The 21,778-nt window shown below is 43.6% G+C and overlaps 1 protein-coding gene across 2 annotated transcripts in view; it reads left to right on the top strand.

The window, feature by feature from the left end:
• ZDHHC14 (zinc finger DHHC-type containing 14) overlaps nucleotides 1–19,123 on the top strand; it is a 406,180-nt gene extending 387,057 nt beyond the window's left edge. For both annotated transcript variants that reach the window (XM_030198384.1, XM_030198383.1), the window contains 3 exons: nucleotides 4,204–4,307; nucleotides 6,387–6,489; nucleotides 18,314–19,123. In XM_030198384.1, coding sequence (XP_030054244.1) covers nucleotides 4,204–4,307; nucleotides 6,387–6,489; nucleotides 18,314–18,718 — 612 coding nt within the window. In that variant the 3' untranslated portion in view covers nucleotides 18,719–19,123. The remainder of the gene's footprint in view (nucleotides 1–4,203; nucleotides 4,308–6,386; nucleotides 6,490–18,313) is intronic.
• Nucleotides 19,124–21,778: the final 2,655 nt, after the last annotated feature.

Raw genomic sequence — 21,778 nt, 5'->3', positions numbered from 1 at the left:
TTAAGAAGCCTTCACTCGACCCTACTTGTCCCTCTAATTACCGACCCATCTCCCTCCTTCCTTTTCTCTCAAATTACTTGAGCGTGCTGTTCACCACCGCTGCCTTGATTTTCTCTCCTCACATGCTATTCTTGACCCACTACAATCTGGTTTTCGCCCTCTCCACTCAACCGAAACTGCGCTTACTAAAGTCTCCAATGACCTATTACTGGCTAAATCCAGAGGTCAATATTCCATCCTCATTCTTCTTGATCTTTCCGCTGCTTTTGACACTGTCGATCACAGCATACTTCTCGATACCCTGTCCTCACTTGGATTCCAGGGCTCTGTCCTTTCCTGGTTCTCTTCCTACCTCTCCCTCCTCACCTTTAGTGTTCACTCTGGTGGATCCTCTTCTACTTCTATCCCTCTGCCTGTCGGCGTACCTCAGGGTTCTGTTCTTGGTCCCCTCCTCTTTTCTATCTACACTTCTTCCCTTGGTTCATTAATCTCATCCCATGGCTTTTCCTACCATCTCTATGCTGATGACTCCCAAATCTATCTTTCTACCCCTGATATCTCACCTTGCATCCAAACCAAAGTTTCAGCGTGCTTGTCTGACATTGCTGTCTGGATGTCTCAACGCCACCTGAAATTAAATATGACCAAAACCGAGCTTCTCATTTTCCCCCCCCAAACCCCCCGTTTTCTATTTTTGTTGATGGCTCTCTCATTCTCCCTGTCTCCTCAGCTCGAAACCTTGGGGTCATCTTTGACTCTTCTCTCTCCTTTTCTGCTCATATCCAGCAGATTGCCAAGACCTGTCGTTTCTTTCTTTACAACATCCGTAAAATCCGCCCCTTTCTTTCCGAGCACTCTACCAAAACCCTCATCCATACCCTTGTCACCTCTCGTTTAGACTACTGCAATCTGCTTCTTGCTGGCCTCCCACTTAGTCACCTCTCCCCTCTCCAGTCGGTTCAAAACTCTGCTGCCCGTCTCATCTTCCGCCAGGGTCGCTCTACTCATACTACCCCTCTCCTCAAGACCCTTCACTGGCTCCCTATCCGTTTTCGCATCCTGTTCAAACTTCTTCTACTAACCTATAAATGTACTCACTCTGCTGCTCCCCAGTATCTCTCCACACTCGTCCTTCCCTACACCCCTTCCCGTGCACTCCGCTCCATGGATAAATCCTTCTTATCTGTTCCCTTATCCACTACTGCCAACTCCAGACTTCGCGCCTTCTGTCTCGCTGCACCCTACGCCTGGAATAAACTTCCTGAGCCCCTACGTCTTGCCCCATCCTTGGCCACCTTTAAATCTAGACTGAAAGCCCACCTCATTAACATTGCTTTTGACTCGTAACCACTTGTAACCACTCGCCTCCACCTACCCTCCTCTCTTTTTCCCGTTCACATTAATTGATTTGATTTGCTTACTTTATTTATTTTTTGTCTATTAGATTGTAAGCTCTTTGAGCAGGGACTGTCTTTCTTCTATGTTTGTGCAGCGCTGCGTATGCCTTGTAGCGCTATAGAAATGCTAAATAGTAGTAGTAGTAGTAGTAGTTATCAGTGGTGAAATGGCAGGCTGCTTAGGAAAATTTATCAGTCTCAAAATATTTGATCGTTTTCTAAAATTTCAATCCTGTTTTGTAGGAAAATATTTTCTTTGATCAAATTCATTTGAATCTGTTGACAACTTTGAACAGCAGCTGAGTTATTTTCCATACCAGCAAAACACTTCTTTACTATGTAATTTCTATAATGCAGCTTGCAATGAACACAGAAGCTGCATTATAGTTGGAAAAATAACCCCAGCAAAAAAAAAGCTGGAGTAATTTTACTGTACCAGGAAGTCCCGATGCCTCTGGGACACATCTTAAAGGGGCCACAAAGTCAGGCACCTCCCCAATCACAGCTCCTCCAACTTGGAGGTAACCCCTATATCTGAGCCCCTCCCCTGATGCTTCTCCAAATCAAGGCTCCCCAACGGTAAGCCCCTGACCTGGAAGGCCCCACTCCAGTGAAAACACCCCAACACGGAAGCACCCCTGCCCCTTTTCAAAGGGCATCCCACTCAAGAGGCCCCCCCAGTCAGCTGAAGCTCCAAGCCCAGGCCTCCCTTGAAGATCCCTGGTTCTTAGTGAGGTCAGCTAGTCACCAAAGGCCCTTATACAGAGACCTGACCCCTAACAGTAGTACCACAAGACTACCGCTAGGGGTCTCCAGCACCATTGAGAACCCAGTGCCAGCAAGCACAGAAATGACTCAAGATTGCTTCTGCCTGACCCCACTAGGGACCAGGTAGGCCTGGGGAACCTCAGCTGGCTTAGGGGGGGAGGGCCTCCTGACTGAGGGCACCCTTTGAATGGAGGGGCTTCCGTGTCAGGGAATCTTTCAGTGGAGGGGTTTTCTGGTTGGTAGGGGAACTTCCAGGTCAGGGGGTCTTTTCAGTAGAGGGGGGGACTGGGCTGGGGCTGTCAGGTGAGGAAGACCTGTATTGGAAAGGGCCTGCAGTGAGGGCTTCATTGGGCAGGCATCAGGAATCTCACTGACTCTTTATCCAGCCTCTTTAAGATGTGCCCAGCTTTGTAGCACGATATTTTTGGGATGTTAGAATATTGCTGCTTAAAGGTTGAATGCAAGCAGCGTTCACCATTTGTTGACTTTCTCAATAAATTAAGGAGTGGGGAAACCCTGACTTTTACCACACCTTGATAACTTTCCCCCCTCAGTCAGTGATGGCCAGGTACTATTAGGTGGGGCAGTAGCTTCATTGGATTTGGTATCTGTTTAGATTGTTACAGGGCTTGGAGGTGAGATCAGGAGTGGTGTGGCTGCTGGATGTTGGATTAGGTGTGGAAAATGGAATGGTGAAAGACCAGAGAAGATAAAATCTGACTTGCAACCCTACAAGAGGTCAAGCTTCTGTGGCTGTCAGCTAGGGATATATCCTTAGCAAGTTAGACTAGAATAACTGAGCAGACTGGATGGGCCAGTTGGCATTTTCCTGCCATTATTTATATGCTACTCACTCCAGCATCTAGGGCCATTCATTGCAGTTTGCAGTCTCACAAATAAAACATTGATAAATGCATCAACCCCCTCTGCATATCTTTACAAACTATAGGCACCATGGGAAAGGTAATATAAGAACTCTACAAATACACCCAACCCAAGCAGCCCAGCCCATCTCATCCCTTCCACTTCCCACAACCACACAGTCTCATGTTACTGTCTTTTCTGAATGCAAATGGGGACAGGAAAAATAGGGAATGAGGCAAAGCATGTTATTCTGACTGGTGTGATGGAAGGCTTAACACAGGATGTTTCCTTATTTAAAAAAAAAGTGGGGGGAGGAGAGAAGCTTAACACCCTAGAACAGTGTTTCCCAAGTCCAGTCCTGGAGCATCCCTTGCCAGTCAGGTTTTCAGGATATCCACAGTGAATATGCATGAAAGAGATTTGCATATAATGGAGGCAGTGTATGCAAATCAAGTTCATGCATATTGATTATGGATATCCTGAAAACCTGACTGGCAAGGGGGGAGGGGGTACTCCAGGACTGGACTTGGGAAACACTGTCCTAGAAGACTGATGGCCAGTTAGTCAATTGTCTTAGAAAAGATATTGCAAAGGGATTGTAGCCATATAGCCTCTGACTGCCCAGTTCTTTCCCAGTGGCGTTCAAGGATGATTTTTCTCTGTTCGTTGGAATGTAGAGATGTGGGCGATTTAGCATTGTCTAAAGGTGATGAGTTTTGTTGTACTTGGTCCCCATTTTGGGATTCCTTGACGGCAGTGGCAAGAAGCAGAATTCTAAACTCTTAATGTATGACACAGCACAGGAAGGGAGGGCAGAAGGTGGGGAGTGGGGGGTAATAGGCAGGGGTTTGTTCTTTGTGGTTTAGGTGAGGGAGGGAGGGGGATGGGGGGTTGGGATGGTGTTGGGGGGAAAAATACAAATTTGTGATTAATGGATGATGTCATTTTCTGTTTGGTTTAAAAAAATGCCTATGACACTGGCTTTTTGATGCAGCCAATTGACAAATGTTACTGTTGTACTTTTTACCATCAATAAAAAAAAAGATTGAAACATATATTTTTTTAAATTTAAATTTCTCTCCCAGAATTAACAGTGCTTGCCTGCTCATCAGATTTCATTGCTATGAAGGTTCCTATGTGTTAAGGTACCCAATCTAAAATTCTTATTTTTCAGATTAAAGGATCTTGGTCAAGTAAAAGAGGTAACTACAATCCATACAGCTATGGTAACATCCTTACTAACTGTTGTACTGCACTATGTGGACCCCTTGCTCCAAGGTAAGTTGCACAGATATGGAGCTTTTTACCAGCTCAGGTTTTAAGACAGGTAGGGGGGTGGTCATTTTATAAGGAGCCCACTAATTTTAGTTAGTAAGAACGCATGTAAATACCAGTATTTTGGTCATGTATATGCATAAGTGGCCTCTTGAAAATTACTGACTAGCATGAAAGTATCTGCATAAGTTTCATGATATATATTTTTACTGGGTGGGGGAGGGGGTGCACAGGGGTAGAGGAGTCCACATGCATGTAGCTTATAAAATTCCTAAGTTTATGCATGTACTTGTAGAAAGTGTTAACATTTCTAGCATGACATATATGCATATTCTTTCATGCCTATGTTATTGCTTAAAGTCAGTTATGCAAGTAGGACTGGAAGAGTAGCCTAGTAGATAGTGCAACAGCCTGACAACCAGGGGAACTGGGTTTGATTCCCACTGTAGCTCCTTGTGACTCTGTGCAAGTCACTTAACCCTTCATTGCCCCTGTATTTAATATGTAAACCACTTTGACTGTAACCACAGAAAGGTGGTATATCAAATCCTATCCCTAGATTGCCTGTGGAGGGCAGGGAGGCAATGCATGAGATTAGTGCACTTTTGCATTTGACTTGGCATATCTGAAACCCCCTTTCTTTGGGGTGGGGAGTTCAATTATTAGTCAGATGTAGACACACTGATACCAGTGTCCTTTGAAATATATTGCACATCTGATTTTAGTGATATTAATATATTTGTATGTTCAAAGTAATCATTTGGGCTGATATTTAGCTGGCTCACTGACTGCGTTAAGTAAAGTACTGATCCAGGCACCTAATTCATGTATTCAGCACTCACTAGCAGTATTGAATATACACATGAGCAGTAATTGTGTTAGCACTGCCTATTTAGTTTAGGCCTGCAATATTGGCAGACCTAAATTGAATGGATAACCTGATTAGCAGCTGAATATCGCCACCATTCCCTTAATCTGCCTTAATTGTATAGATATTATCTGGTGATTTAAGGGTTCTTTTACTAAGCTGCGATAAGCATTGACGCATGCTTACCGCAGCTTAAAAGGGCTTATGCAGGGTGCGCTGAGGCATCCCGCGGTAAGTTTCAAATGTGTGCAGGCTATCCATGCACTAAAAATATTTTTTATTTTTTGACTGAAAGGGTGTGTCTGGGGGGGCAGAGCACCAGCATTTCTGCACCAATCAGCACATCGACATTGCTGCAGGCTGATCAGCACAGGGTTAGCACGTGAGCCCTTACTGCCTACAGATAGGTGGCGGTAAGGCTTAACATGCTAATTTTAGTTAACGACCGCACACTAATGGCAACATTAGGTCATTGCCATTAAGTTGGAAAATGAAAAATTGACCATTTTCCAGCTACAGTAGAAATGGTCTTAGTGTGCGGAAAAGACCTGCATAAGGGCATATTAAGGGAAGGGAAATGGGACTTGATATACCGCCTTTTTGTGGTTTTTGCAACTGCATTCAAAGTGCTTTACATAGTATATTCAGGTACTTACTTGTGCCAGGGGCAATGGAGGGTTAAGTGACTTGCCCAGAGTCACAAGGAGCTGCAGTGGGAATCGAACTCAGTTCCCCAGGATCAAAGTCCACTGCACTAACCACTAGGCTAGTCCTCCATGTTAAGGCCAATTTCTACTGCAGCTTTGTAAAAAGACCCCTTAATACATGATTCCCAAACCTGGTCCTGGAGGCACCCCAGCCAGTCAGGTTTTTGGGATATCCACAATTAATATTCACGAGAGAGATTTGCATGCAGTGGAGGCAGTACATGCAGATCTTTCTCTCTCTCATAAATATTCATTGTAGATATCCTAAAAGCTAGACTGGCTGGGGTGCCTCCTGGACCAGGAGCCTTAATGATTTAAACAGCCCAGTATTATCTGTATAATTTTTGAAAGTGTATGGATAAGGACATTCACACCACCCCACTGGTCAACGCATAACTCCTGCTGAATATTGGCCCAATGATATTTATTTATTTATGTTTTCTTGAATGGGGATGCTAGAACTACGCAGATTTTTAATTATGATTTCTCCTCTGTGTTATTCTTTAGTCTGATTGACAGAAGAGGACTTGTACAAGCAGACACACCGCAGCCAGCAGCACCTTCTAATGGAATCACAATGTATGGGGCAACCCAGTCTCAGAGCAATATGGTAGGAGCCATCCCGTAGTGTTGTTCATCTGGATGCCTATGAGTGAATCTCTGCTACTTGTTCCTGTATACCTACATATGTACTAACTAACTAACCAATATTATTGTGTTCAATAACGTTACCCATGACAGCAGTAACATTGTAATAATGCAATGGGGTTTCATAGTAAAAATGCCAATGTTTTATGGTTGCATAGTAATATATTACTTCACCACAGGATTCATAGGAGCAATACGCATTCCTGTACAGATGCGATTTGGAGAATGTGCCATTTACAATGCACCACTTAGGGATAGGATTTCTCGCAGAGTTCCCACCTGTCAGGTTCTGGGCTTGGGCGTCCTGCTGGCAAATGTGTCCTCTGGTTCAGAAGTTTTCCTTAAGTGAGCATTTGTAAGGGGTTTTAGCTTAGGGGAAGTTTTTTATTTTCCAAAACCTGGACCTTCACCTGCCTTCTCTGTTTAGTGTGTCACAACTTGATGTAGCCAAATTAAAATCTCTGACTCCACAAGCAGCACAGCAGAGCAACAAGAGAAGGTCTGGCTTTCCTTTTGGGCATTGAATTTATTTTTTTTTAAGTTCTAGCTAAATAAATATCATAGCATTACCACCGAGTCAAAAACTGTTGAAGTATTTTTTCTACAGAACATATGTTTTGGTATCTATCCTCTGTGCCATGTAAATAATGTTATATTTTTTAATAAAAAAATAAGCTTCTTTGATTTAGCTACCATAACATACAAAATTACGTACAGTGTTCTCCAGAATAAAATAATAATTTTGTATGACCTTTGTTTTTATGCGGTGTAATGCAATTATTTTTCCATGAAGAATAAGATATAAAAAGATGACTTTATAAAAAAAAATTCTTTAATACCGAAATTGTCTTAAGTTTATTTTTGTACGTTGGGTGGGAGATGGATGAAAGGTTTTTAAGGTTGATGTATAAGTGTTGTGCATTCTTATGGTATCTAAAACATACCTCTTAACCCTTCATGGAGGTTTACTGGAAAATGCAGGAGCAGTGACTGAAGTGTGCGATGTGTACTTCATGGTTTTCATATTTGAGTTGTCAGGTGTGATAGAACTGCCTCCTGTGGCTCGCTAGTGGATCCCTAAAGCCACAAATCTGACGAACTTCTGTAGTTTGTTATTATCCATTCTCCCTTCTCATTGGCAGTGGAGCAAGACATGATTCAAAATCTAGGTTTCACTTTACAACCCATGGGTTTTGCTGTTCATTATGAGGCATATTTTCAAAGCACTTAGCCTCCCAAAGTTCCATAGAAACCTATGGAACTTAGCCTCCCAAAGTGATTTGAAAATATGCCTCAAAGTCTGCTATCTCCTGCCTAAATAACCGTCTCTTAAAAATAACATAAAAAATGCTATAGGGTTTCCAAATTCTGAGGCATTTACACACGGAAGTTGGCTCTTACTGTGCAGCCAGACATGTGCATGTAAATGCACAGTAAGAAGGCATTTCTGTGAGTGTAGTTTGAGCAGAGGTGGAATTGCAATGTGTATGCACATGGTATCAAATAGATGAGTACTCGTGTGAAAGTCAAATCTGTAACTAGGCGCTCATGAGCGTCTGTCCACTTGTGCGAGTAGTTGCAGAGGAAATTAGTGCTTATTGCGCGCAAACACTGTTCCATGAGAGAGTGCGTAAGTCCGATAGAATGTACGGTAATTGCATGATGTGTAGACATGGGCTGGGCTCTCAGTTACACACGTAACTTGCAAATACTGGAAGTTACGTGCGTGTACCCTTGCCGCACCCTCGGTTACTCTAGGTCTTTGGCTGGTGAAACTCTGGTCACCTAAGTATAAGAAGCGCTGGGTTACACTAGTATTCTGTAACAGAATCGAGGTGCCCAAATGCCCTTATAGAATAGGTTTTCACTGCACGGCATCGGAGCACATAGGCACCACTTCTAGAATTGTCTCCCTAGAGTATACACATACATTCATTCATTCATTCATTCAAGTATTTATATACCAACTTAGACCTAAGTGGTTTACAGTTTCATTTTACAGATACTAGGTCTGTCCCTAGTGGACTCACAATCTAAGTAATACATTAACTCCTTCAAAGCAGATGTAAATTGGTACAGCAGGATTTCAGTACTGCTGTGGATATTTCTGGTGTGCTTTATAAAGCCACATGCATGTGTTGCCTTGACAAAGCAGTGGAGGGGCATAATTGAACGTCGCCGGCGATCTATTTTGGCGGCGGCGCTACTGCTGGCCGTAACCGTATTATCGAAAAAGATGGCCGGCCATTTTTTTTGTCGATAGTACGGTTTAGCCCGGCCAAATGCCAGAGTTTGCCGGGTTTGAGATGGCCAGTTTTGTTTTTCAGCTATAATGGAAAAAAATGCCGGCAATTTCCAACCCAGCGACATCCAAGGCATTTGGTCATGGGAGGAGCCAGCATTTGTAGTGCACTGGTCCCCTTGACATGCCAGGACACCAACCGGGCACCCTAGGGGGCACTTCTAAAAATTTAAAACAAATATACAAATACCTCCCAGGTGCATAGCTCCCTTACCTTGGGTGCTGAGCCCCCCCAAATCCCCCCCAAAACCCACTCCCCACAACTCTACACCAATACCATAGTCCATATGGGTGAAGGGGGGCACCTACATATGGGTACAGTGGGTTTTGGGGGGGGGTTTGGAGGGCTCAACACTTACCACCACAAGTGTAACAGGTGGGGGGGGGGAAGGGCCTGGGTCCACCTGCCTGAAGTCCACTGCAACCAACATAAATTGTTCCAGGGACCTACATACTGCTGTCAGGGAGCTGGGTATGACATTTGAGGCTGGCATACAGGCTGGCAAAAAAGGTTTTTATTTTTATTGTTTAGTGTGGGAGGGGGTTGGTGACCACTGGGGGAGTACAGGGAGGTCATCCCCCATTCCCTCCGGTGGTCATCTGGTCAGTTCGGGCACCTTTTTGAGGCTTGGTCGTGAAAATAAAAGGACCAAGTAAAAGCAGCGAAATACTGATTAACGCTGCTTTTTTTCCCATTATCCGCAAAAGCCGGCCATCTGGTAGCCATGCCCATGCCCGCCGATGTCCCGCCTTCGCTTTGCCGCCGACACGCCCCCTTGAACTTTCGCCAGCTCGGCGACAGGGAAAGCGGCGATGGTGTCAAAAAAGCAGCTTTCGATTATACCGATTTCGCCACTTTTGCGAGATCGCCGGCCATCTCCCGGTTTATGTCAGGAAGATAAGCCTGATAGTCACCTTTTCAGTTATGAGCTATCGATACCCTGTTATAAAATTACTCCCCATATGTGTATCTTTAAAGAAGCAAAATGCATATTCCTACTTTAGTTTGTTTAATGCTCCTTTAAAACAAGAGCTGGACAACACTAAGAACTCATGTGGAGCTCAGTTGGATGTACATTAATATGAAATGCCTAAAGGTGCTTATGTAACTTTAAAAAAATAGGATCTCAGAACCGTCCCCAGCAGAGCACAAATTTTACCTTATGCAAAGAAAGGGTAAGAGGGTACATGTATTCTCGGCTGAAACTATACTCCTGGGAAGCACTATTCCCTCTAAGCTGAGCGGGAGTCTTCCACCTACAGTCCTTCCAGTGGGGGGAGCTGTTTCACTATCACATTTTCAATAGTGAGGGACAGTCAGGTTCTGGAGGACTCCAGGGAACCTGCCTGACCCTAGCGATCAAAAATACAATATTGAAGCCAGAAACGCCAAGGGTGGCCCATCCCAATGCTGGACATCTACCACTGCAATGCTGGAGATTGAAGACAAATTAGTGAGGTTTTTCTCACAGGCCCCAGCTGTGTCTAAAAGCAGTTCTGACAGAAGCACATTCCAACAACTGACTTATTGTAATAAATAAATAGAAAATAAAATTCTTATTTCTACCTTTGTCGTCTGATCATTATTTTATTAATGGTGCTGGTCCTAGTCTCTGTTTCTGTTTTCCTCTGTCTTCTCTTAACTATCTCGCCAGAGTCTCCTTATCCATTTGGCACTTATTTTCTCTCCATTTCCACCATCCATCTTCTCTCTGCATGCCTGTGTATCCTATCCAGCATCACCCCTGTGTCCTCCTTGGCCCTATCTTCTTCCCACCATATTGAGCATCTCCAATCTTTGTGTCTTTATTCTTGCCCTATCCAACATAACTTTTCTGTGCCCTTATGCCCCCCCCCCCCACATGCCAGCATCTCTCCCTCTCCCTCTCTTCCGTTCCTCCTGTCTTCCCTCTCCCAAGCCAGCATCTCTCTTAACTTCCCCCCTCCCAGAGGTGGAGCAAGTGCTCCTTTCTCTTTCCTTGCTCCTGTTCTGTGTCTGCTTTGCAGGTCCAGCACCTCTCCTCCTTTCCCCGCATGCCCTGGCATCTCTTCCTCTCTCTCCCCCACCCCCATCACTACCACCACCTTGGCAATTCCCCCACTATCTTGGCATCCCTTCTTCTCTCCCCCCACCACCATGGTCTTGGCATCCTTTCCTTTCTGCTCCCTAACTCTCCCTTTTCTTCCATCCACGTGCAGCATTTTGCCCTCTTCCTTCCCTCCTATCCATGTGCAGCATTTCCCCCTTTCCTTTCCCTTCTATCGAAATACAGCTTTCCCACCTTTTCATTCAAGTGTAGCATTCTCACCCCTTTCCTCTTGCGTGTCTAGCTACCTCTGTTGGTCCATATCTCCCCCTCTCATTCCTCCATCCCCCAGGGTCCAGCATGTCTTTCTCCCCAGTACTCCCCATAGGCCAGCATCTCCTCTCCCCCCAGTGCTCCCACCCTGTAGTCTGGAATCCCTCCTTGTAGTCCAGTATCTTTTCTTTCCCTGTCCCCTCCATGGGTCCAATATGTCCCCTGTTGCCCCCCCCCCTTGCATATTCTGCAAATCTCCTACCGTTCCTGGTGGATCCAGTGCCTCTGCTCTCCTACTTCCATCCAACCATCTCACACTGGTACAGCACTTCTTACTCTTCATTCCATTCCACCCCCTCCCTTCCCCTTGTGGTAAATCCAGCACCTCTCCTCCCCCGCCCCCCCCCCCCCCATGGTCTTTTAAAACCTATTTTAGTGGCGGCAGCGATAAACACACGCTATATGTGGTCTGCCCGGAACCCCTGTCTGGTGCATCCTGCCCCTGTGTTAACAGGAAGTTGAGTCACGGGGGGCCGGACATGTCAAAGAGAGGGATTCAGGGCAGGCCGTGGGCAGTGTGTATTTATCGCTGTCACTGCCAAAACATGTTATAAAAGACTGCCGTGGGGGGCAGGTGACTGGATTCACCTGAGGGGGGGATAGTCGTATGCTGGATCCAGAGAGGGAGAGACATGAAGGGGAGAAAGATGCCTCTGCAAAAAGCAGGGAGGAGATTGAGGAAGCCAATGAATGAGATTGGACCCCTTAAGTATGTGAGATGGAGAAGGGGCCCAATTAGGGTTACCATATGTTCTCTTTTAAGAGGACATGTCCATGTTTTGGACATCTTCAGATATGTCCTACAGGATTTTTAATTTTTAGGGAAATGTCCTCTTTTTCTTTTGTGTGCCTATGACCAACACACCTACCCACATAATGAGAGAAACAATCTCTGTCTTATTAGTCAGTCTGGACATATGGGGGGTGCTAAAGAGAGAAGACATTGTTGATCACCTGTCTGCTCCCCTGCTGGTTGAATCGTCAAAGGAATTTTGTTCGTGCAACACAATTTTAAGCATATGTCATGCAAAAACCTTCATACATATCACAGAATCCAGACAAAGAGATATGCGCTCTTATGATAAGTACGCTTACAAGCATATTTTCAAAGCACTTAGCCTTCCAAAGTTCCATAGCTTTCTATGGAACTTTGGAAGGCTAAGTGCTTTGAAAATATGCCTCTTAGGCTCAGTCAAACTCAAATCCAGAAGTTCTTGAAATGTAGAATGTCTACTGCTGTATAGTTACTTTGATGTGTGTTTACTAATTACAAATAAAAATTTCTTTAGCAAAGGTAGCAACCATTTTAATTTTTTTCTGGCCTCTTTTTGTCTCTGCAAATATGGTAACCCTAGGCCCGATTGCATATGTCACATGCCAAATGCTTGTGACTTGGCATGTCTGTTGAAGCGCCACACCCCAGTGCAATTGGAGGACTCCTGCTAAGCTTGGAACAGTTCTGGGAAGGCCCACATGCAGATCACTTAAATATAGATGCTGCCTTGTGGTACACCTACTTTTTATACGTGAACCTTTGTCCACAATTTTATAAGAGCCAGTGTTCACTTGTATAATGTGCTTTCCATGCAGAAAAGGTTTTATAAAATTATCTCCTCTAGCTCCAAAAATTAAAATAAAATCTACTGAGTTAGTCTGATTAGATCAGTTTTATTCAGTGTGAATTTCCTCTATGCCAAGGAACTGGCTCCATAGGAACTGTGCCCACCCCGCATGAATTAAAAGTGGGCTATTTACAATTTATTGAACTGTTATTAGTCATTGTACTGTTCCAGGTCTTTGGGAACTCACTTGATAAAGATCAGAGATTGTATCATGTCTCCTGGAGTCAGAATGGCTCATGCCATGTGTGCATTATCATTTATGACACTACTTCTCACAGAGGCCAGAGAGAAATATAATATGAACATAGGCTATGCTTAAGAAGCGACTACTTAGCTTGAAAAGGACACACAGTCCACAGTGCTGTGAAGACGAGTTCGTCTGACCTGACACCCACAAACAATTCAGAGGTGTTTTGGTCAACGTGACCTGCTTCCGGGGTAATTTACAAAGCAGTTGCCAAAATAATCAAAACCGCTAGTACAGTGACGCCAGAGAGTATCCAACTGTTTTGGAAGTTGGTTTTTTTTTGGTATATTTCTCCCATTGTTTTTAAGATTAAGTCATTAGGGCTTGCCGATCCAAAAGATTGATGGTTGTCTCAAGCTCCAGATCTGGAATAGCTTTGTGCTATTGGAGCCCTATAGTTTGCTGTGGATTGAATGTCTGATGCCTCCTAGCCTCATTTGGGAGTTCTTCAATGAGCAAAATAATTTTTATATATAATGTTGTAAATTAAATATTTATATGTTGTTTACCATATGGGTTTCTGCCAGGTACTTGTGACCTGGATTGGCATCTGTTGAAAACAGGATACTGGGCTAGATGGACCATTGGTCAGACCCGGTTTGGCTATTCTTGTGTTCTAACTTAGCAATTAAGGATATTTTTTAAAAAGTTGCTGCCAGGACCAGGACACAAATGCAGGTCCCAAGATATTCTCGAATGAGAACCAATAAGGATTCATTTACAGTAATACTCTTAACGGCAGTAAATACAACTTAAAATGAGGAGCTAAATATTCAAAGCAGTTAGAAATGATTGGAACCACCACAGTTTTAATTTGTTGCATTCCGACAGTTGCAAAATTGTCTTATTTGGTGTGGGACAGTGTAGGGAAAACCTAGTATGGAAACCATATCAGCTGTATTATACATCTCATTGTGTACTGCATCACTGTCCGATCCATATTGTCTTCTGTTTCACTAAAAAGGCAGCACGATGACAGAGTTTCAGCACTGTGTGAAAGAATTTAACAAGTTGTTCGTCTGTGCTGTCAGGATTACACTACTAAATAAATATCAGAGAAAAAAATTAACTTGTATTGCAAGTCTGTTCTGCAGAGCTGTTGAAGGCTGGTGCTCTCTGTGTGGCCTCTGCATAATGTTGACAAACCGGAAAAAATGTCTGTAGACAGAAAGAATTCCAGCTGTGTTTTCCACAGCCAGCTGTGCCCTTGGGTTTTTGGTTTTCTTATGCTTTGATGAGCCCCATTGTAAACACATAATTCTCAGGCTATTTCAACATATAAAATTGAAAAGAAGAGAGACCAGTCCGTTGCTCAAGAATATCTGAGGGCATAGCAGTTGTTAAAGTTAGCTGTTAGTTAGAGCACCTTACAGAACTGTTAAAGCATTGTTTTTCCTGTTACGTGTTAAGCTGTACAGTTTAGGGGGCAAAACCTAGCACGTAGTCCCCAGATTCTGTATATGGCGCCCAAACTTATGCGCTGAAGTTTGGCACACATCCAGCATATTCCATAATTGCGTGTGCAATTAAGTTGACAAATGAGCAGTTAATTGGCAATAATTGGGTGCTAATAATCAATTATTTGCACTAATTGGCAACCATTAAAATTTACGCACGTATCTTCCTACTCGGGATTCTATAAAGATGTGTGAGTAAATTTTCCATGTGGCTCTGAAAAGGTGGTATGGCCATGGGAGGGGCACGGGTGGATCAGAGGTGTTGCTAGAATTTATGTACAGTGTTATAGAATATGGCAAATCCGCACCTATTTCAGATATGAAGATTTAAACCAGGTTTCAGTTTGTAGATCCTTTCACGTTCCATAAACTGCACCCAAATCGCACTTAGTGCTTATTTTTTTCGGCACCCAAAGTTGGGCGCCTTTTACAGAATCTAGGCCATTAACCCTGTGTGGTAAATGCAGGGGGTGTATCCAGCATCTGCCCTACATTTACTGAACAGAGCAGACACTTACCAAACAGGCACTGTATTACAAGCAGTGCCAGATATTGTGGGTGCTCCTGTGCTATCAGGCATTGCATGCATTGAAGTGTCGACTCACTCCAAAAGTTAATTTAACAAGAATCACTACCACAGCATCACCTCTCACCCCTAAAATGCTGTACCCTGCCAGTTTCTGCTCCTCCCTTTCGACAAATCCTGCTTCCCAAAATAATCTTCCCCTCCAAAGCCCACAGCTTCCACCCTCAAACTTCCTTCCTAGCCATTAACCCTTCCTCCCCCCCCCCAAAAAAAAAAACCAATTCCACCTCACCCCCAAACTCCAGAACCTATCCAGGGGTCTTCAGTGGAATCCAGATGGGAGTGGTACCTCTCTGCTCCCACCTGGGCCTGTGCCAGGATCCAAAATGGTCGTTATGACCTCTAGCAGTATTCTCATGGTATTACTGTTAGAGGCCATCTTTCTGTACAAGGAGAAAATCTTATATGGAAGGATGCCATCTACTGGTAGTACTGTGAAACTACCACGAGGTATCATGACAGCCATTTTGGATCCCAGCACTGTCCCAGATGAGAACAGAGGGGTACCATAGTTGCCGGGTTCTACTGAAGACCCCGGGGGGGATGGATGGGCTGTGGAAGAACATGGTTTGATTTGAGAGAGAATAGGTTGGGATATGGCACTTTGGTGGGGGGAGATGTGTTGGTGGAGGCGGGGGGACAGAAGTGGAGTAGATATGTCCAGAATTAAAAAGAGGGTAGATATGACCAAGGAGGGAGGGGATATGTGGGGGCTGTTAAAAGGGTGGCTGGATGGGATTTGAAGTGCATCGGGAAGTGGCTGGATGGTGTTGAGAGGTGGATCAGACAATGGGAGGAAGTGGTGCTATGGAACTTATTGTGACAGCAGTCTCACTACTGGACTGCTGATAGTGTGGCTGCAATAAATGCCTTCTCTTGAGATGGTGGAAGCGAAGCCACGCTTTCAGTAGTCATGACATTTTTACAACCTTCCAGTCATGTCCACACACTGCCCATTTCCATGTTAAGCAGCTAGCGTGGGTTTTTAACTCTCTTAGCTGGTTTAATAGTACAGGTCTGTGCTGGCATCTACCATATGGTAAAACCCGTGTTAACTGCTTAATGCAGCTTAGTAAAAAGGCCTCTTAATGGGAGATGAAATTTAAATGGATTTTAGAAGCAGCCTATCAACAATTGAAAATGTGTATTTTTTGTACAGATGTTACCACTTGCCAATTTTGGGGGAAATCCATAACAGGGCACCTATGACAAAGTCCCTATTTTAGAAAAGTAAAAGAGGTGCCTAACCTTTGTGTAAATCCCCATGCTTAAATAAGGCACGGATCCCCATTATTCTATAACAGCGCCCATAAATTGTGGGAAACCTCCCGCTTGGCCCATGACCCTCTCAAGGCTGCGCCCCCTTTTTGAACCCATGCCTAAATTTACACGCATAAATTTTAATTAAATCTACTTAGCACCAATAACTTGGTTTATCCACTCCTTCCCTATCTGAGATAATATTTAACCATCTCTCTGACCTCATGTGCAACTTTCTTTCAATTAGTCACCTTACTTTCTTACTCTTCTTACTCTCTTACCTATCTATGGGGTCCTTTTACAAAGGCGCGCTGAAAAATGGCCTGGAGTAGTCTAGGCACAGGTTTTGGGCGCATGCAGAATCATTTGTAAAAAAAGGCCTTTTAAAATTTTTTGCCAAAAATGGACGTGTGGCAAAATCAAAATTGTCGCATGTCCATTTTGGGTCTGAGACCTTACCGCCAGCCATAGACCTAGCGGTAAAGAATTTGGGCGGTAATGACCTGTTACGTATTATTGTTGACATTGTAAGTAGTACACTATTGTATACTTTGTAGTTATTTGAATATTTTTACTACTGTAATTGTGTATTGCTCGTTTGATTTATTCTTAAAATACACCGCCTTGAGTGAATTCCTTCAAAAAGGCAGTAAATAAGTCCTAATAAATAAATAACCTTCTTGTTAAGCCAATTATTGGTGCTAATTGGCTTGTTATTCAGTTAAATTTTGTGTGTAAATTGGTTGTGCACCCAAATTTGCACGTACAATTTTTAGCGACTTTTATAGAATTTGGAGGATAATGAACTAGGAAATCTGTACATACTATCCCTTTAAAAACTGATGTAACTTATGCTCATACTTGATGTACACGTTAGGTAGCTTGGGAGTCCTTTTACCAAGCCACGGTAAAAAGTGGCCTTCGGTAGTGCGAGTGCATCTTTTGGGGGGGCGCTGGACAATTTTGTACCACATGTAGAAAAAAGGGCCTTTTTTAAGGGGCCAGAAAATGGATGTGCACTAAAATTGAAACCAGCGTGCATCCATTTTCAGCCTGAGACCTTACCGCCACCCGTTGACCTAGCGGTAAGGGCTCACGCACTACATGCACAGTGACTGGTTGGCACATGCCAACTGCCGATTAACAAAGGAAACGCCGTGTGTGGTAGGAAATTTTTAAAAAATTTGGCTCTGCGTTATGGGCACGTTCCAAATCCAAAATTACCACCAGGGGGACACGTTAGCCTGCTGGTAGTCTCATTTTGGTGTGCACTGCATGCACATAGAGCCTCTCACGCCTTTGAAAAAGAGGTCCCTTATAGCATTCCTGTCCCTCTAGATAGGTGCGTACAAGGCCAAGTGATGGAACTGTTGTACCTTTAGATCTTGCATTGCTCCTAAATTAAGTTCAAAAAAGAATGAGAGGACTAACCATGCAGACCAAGACAGTTCCCCACAAGTTGCTCAGAAGCATCTGACATGCCCCAGTGTAAACTGGATAAGAAATTTCAGTTCTCCAGAGCTCTCAAATAATTGATAATAAATGAATCATCTGTACAGTAGTAATTTATGAATGATTTTCTTCCAGAAACAAATATGTACTTAGTGCTTTATTGTATAACATTCTTAGATCTGAGCATGTATAGAAGCAGTACTGTAATATATGTTTACCTCTTTTCTCAGCAGTGTAAATATTAGGCCTTGCTTTCAGAATCCTATAATATTAATCCAAGAATCTAGCTGAGTTGACTGTGCATGAAATGGAAATTTTTTTGGCTAATGTCCTGATATAAAATGTTAATAATGACTTTCTCCTTTTTCTTCACACCCATTTTCTCCTCATCCTTCTGTTGTTTTCTTTTGTTTCTCTTCTACCTGTGGTTGCCCTGCATGTTTGGAGTTTTGTTTTGCTTTGTTTTTTGGTTGTTTTTGGCAATTCCTCTGTTTCTACAGTGTGATCAAGATCAGTGCATTCAGAGCACCAAATTCGTTTTGCAGGCTGCAGCCACACCACTGCTACAAACTGAGCCCAGCATAATTGGTGGTGATGAACCGCCTTTGCCAGGAAAAACCACTATCGGTGCACCTTGTGCCACCTTAGCTCATGGACAACCAACACCTCCATCGTCCATGCCAAATCTTACAGCGGAAACTGTTTTAACAGACATGATCCCACTGAAAGAGGAGTATGAAGGTCACCAGTTTCTTACACCTGAGGAAGCCCCCTCACCGCCTGGTATGCTGCCGGCAGGCAGCCCTATCACTCACAGCCATACAATGCACATGTTGAACCTCGCCAGCCAGGACTCTTTACACGAAGACTCAGTACGTGGGCTTGTGAAGCTCAGTTCTGTTTGACCAACGCGACCACTTCGCATTCCCAGGGAGCAAGATTTTACCGGCTGTGCCACTCTGACATCAGGGCAGTTTTACCAACAACCAAGAATTTATACTTTCACTGTAAGATTTGTAATGTTGCTTGTTCCGTACCATGCCAACTTGCCCATCTGCGGTGGCAGAATCTACTTATGGGAAATGGACACCCTTACCTACAAAAAACAAAATGATTTTCAACAACTAGGTTGTTAGTGACTTTGTTTTGTGAATGACCTTTCTTGGGGTAGAGGGAGGTGGGTAAAGTTAACTGGACAAGTTCAAAGTGCGACATTCTGAATTTGTCATACCGTGTGTTTATGCTCCTGTAATGCACACTTGTCGAGGTTTACAGCAGTTTTGGGCAGAGCAATCTGCACTTAAGTGTTATGATAAAGCTAATATTTGAAATAACAGTTTACCATTCCATTTTTTATAATAATAATAATGATAATATTAAAGGCTGCAGGTGTGGTTTTGCATGCCACTCTAAGGTATGTGTTCCAGTGCTGTTGGTATTAAAAAGGAAGTGCTGCTTTTTCTTTTTTTTTTATTTTAAATGTGTTTGAATGTGCTGGTTTATTTAAAGACAATGCACCAAATAAATAATGGACAATATTACTACTTTTCTACATATTAAACTTTATTATGAAATGATCAGTGGGTCCAGGAAATTAATTCCTGCAGAGTCTGCATATAACATATCGTTTGGTCATATGTGCAAGTGTTCTTCAAACATACCACGGACTCTTTCTCCTCGTAACGCAATGAGATTGCCTATAGACACCTAATAAAGTTACAATCTTATATCCTTACCTCACTGAAAACAGAATAAATACAAATTGTATGACTTACTTTAAGGGTTTGTTAGGGAAAGGGATGGAGTGTCTAGCAAACTTTCATGTTTAAGTCATTTTTATTGAGCAAAACAGTAACAGAGTCCGAAGAGTGTACATACAAATTTTTCTGACTTACAACTTCAATCCTTCAACATTCTCACACACCTTGGGTTATTTCTTTTTTTGTTATTTCCACCCCTCCCTCCCCTATTTCGTGCTTAGTGCATTCATCTGCTTATAAAACATAACAATTAACAACGTATCATTGTTTCCTGTCTCCATTCCCCTGAATCTTTTAACCCTCCCCTCACCCACCCTGTTCCAACCCCAGCCCAACTTCCTCTATCATTCCTTGCAATGCAGAAATCTTCAAAAGTTCAGCAGATAGCTGCGTACCGCAGGCTGGCAAACTTTTAATGTCAGGAAGGAAACTTTGGACCTGGGGACATGGTTCTCAGCTATTTTCCAATTAGGTTTGTATAATAGTGGCATGTTTATGGAAAATACAGGATACAAATAATTTGACCATAAGTGTTCAAGGTGCTTGAATTATCTTTATAATTTAAGCTGCTATAGCCAAGGAAATTATGTTGTATTGTTTATCTTTCCTCTGCATGGTGGCTCTTTTTAATTAAAGCTAGAGTCTAGCCAGTCTGCCCATCTAGTTGCACGTCAGTACAGACACACTTCTACAAGTCTTCTGTATGTGCTGTCGTCAAACAGGTGGTTCATGATTCATGGCAGCCTCCAGCTCAATGGATGGTGTTGTCATGGGCAAAGCTGAACCTAGGGGCCCTTTTACAAAGGTGCAGGAGGGCTAATGCGCAGGTAGCACGCACCCATTCGAAACTACTGCCGGGGTAGCGCTTATGCCCGGTGATAATTCTGAGTTTGGCACACGATGAATCTCATGGTTGAAAATAATTTTCTACCATGGGGGGGGGGCATTCCTGATGGTAACTGGCAGCGCACCCACGTTGAATTGAGCTGTACGGTTACCACATGGATAACACATGAGCCCTTACCGCTAGGTCAACGGGTGGCGGTAAGGGCTGAGGCCATAATTAGACACACGCTAGTTTTAATATTAGCGCAGGCCCATTTCTCGGTCCATTAAAAAATAGCCTTTTTCCCAGCCGTGGTAAACAATGGCCCAGTGTGCACCGAAAAGACGCGCCCACACTAACACAGGCCACTTTGTACAGCAGCTTTGTAAAAGGAGCCCCTGAAGAGTTAAAGAAGTCAGTATTCAACAGCACATATGTGGTTGTCAGAGGGGCCGGCCACCTACATGCTTTTTTTTTTTTTAACATTTTTCCTGGGGTGGCATATGGGAGGGTGGTTGATGCTTTTGTGGATGGGGCAGCAGTGGCAGTTTGGGTGGCTGCTTTGAGAAGCGGCCCAGAAGCATTGGGCCACTATTTAATGACCTGAAGTTCCCAGGCAGTGTAAACAACTTTGCTTATAAGGTTGATCATAAGCAGCCTTATTTATGTACCATGTGAGTGACTACCTTGTGGTACTGAGATACTGCAGGTTAGTCACTCCTGTGGTAAATTAAGGTGCTGTTAAAAAAACCCAGCTTTTACCACACCTTAATAAATATTCTCCTTAATGCTATTTTATGAAGGCTTGGATGGAATCCACTTGATTGTTTTTATTAGGGAGACTATAATTTTTAATAAAAAAAAGCATGCCAGGGGTGGCACCACTTAGTCATATAGGGCTTGATATTCACAGTGATTTAAGCAGCAGGAGAGGCTCCTGCCCGCTTAAATCACCTAGGGCTGCCTAACCCCTAATAGCGACAGTAAATCAGGAAGTGCCACATTATGTCAGCTCTGACCACCCATTAAAAAAATGGGCAGGTTATAGGTGGTACAGGGGGTGACATTGGGGCAGAGCTGGTATTTATGTGGGTGCTGGCAATATTCAATGTCAGTACCCACGTAGCTAAGCAGCTCAAAGCTGTCCTAATTCAGCCCCCTTAGCTATGCGGGTGCCAGCACTGAATAATGCTGACACCCATATAATATATATTTTTTAGAGCTCACAATCCCCTCCTGCCCCCCCAAAAAAGCATCCCTCTATCTTTCCCTCCCTCCTGTGCCATAAAGAAGACCCTGACCCCCATTTCCTTCCCCCAACCTCTCCCCTCCTCCCAGCAGTCTAGGTAGGTCCAGTGGGCCTACTTTAGCTTCCTGTT

This window comes from Microcaecilia unicolor, chromosome 3, assembly GCF_901765095.1.
Source record: "Microcaecilia unicolor chromosome 3, aMicUni1.1, whole genome shotgun sequence".
NCBI lineage: Eukaryota > Metazoa > Chordata > Amphibia > Gymnophiona > Siphonopidae > Microcaecilia > Microcaecilia unicolor.
This window is presented reverse-complemented; position numbering and strand designations above follow the sequence as displayed.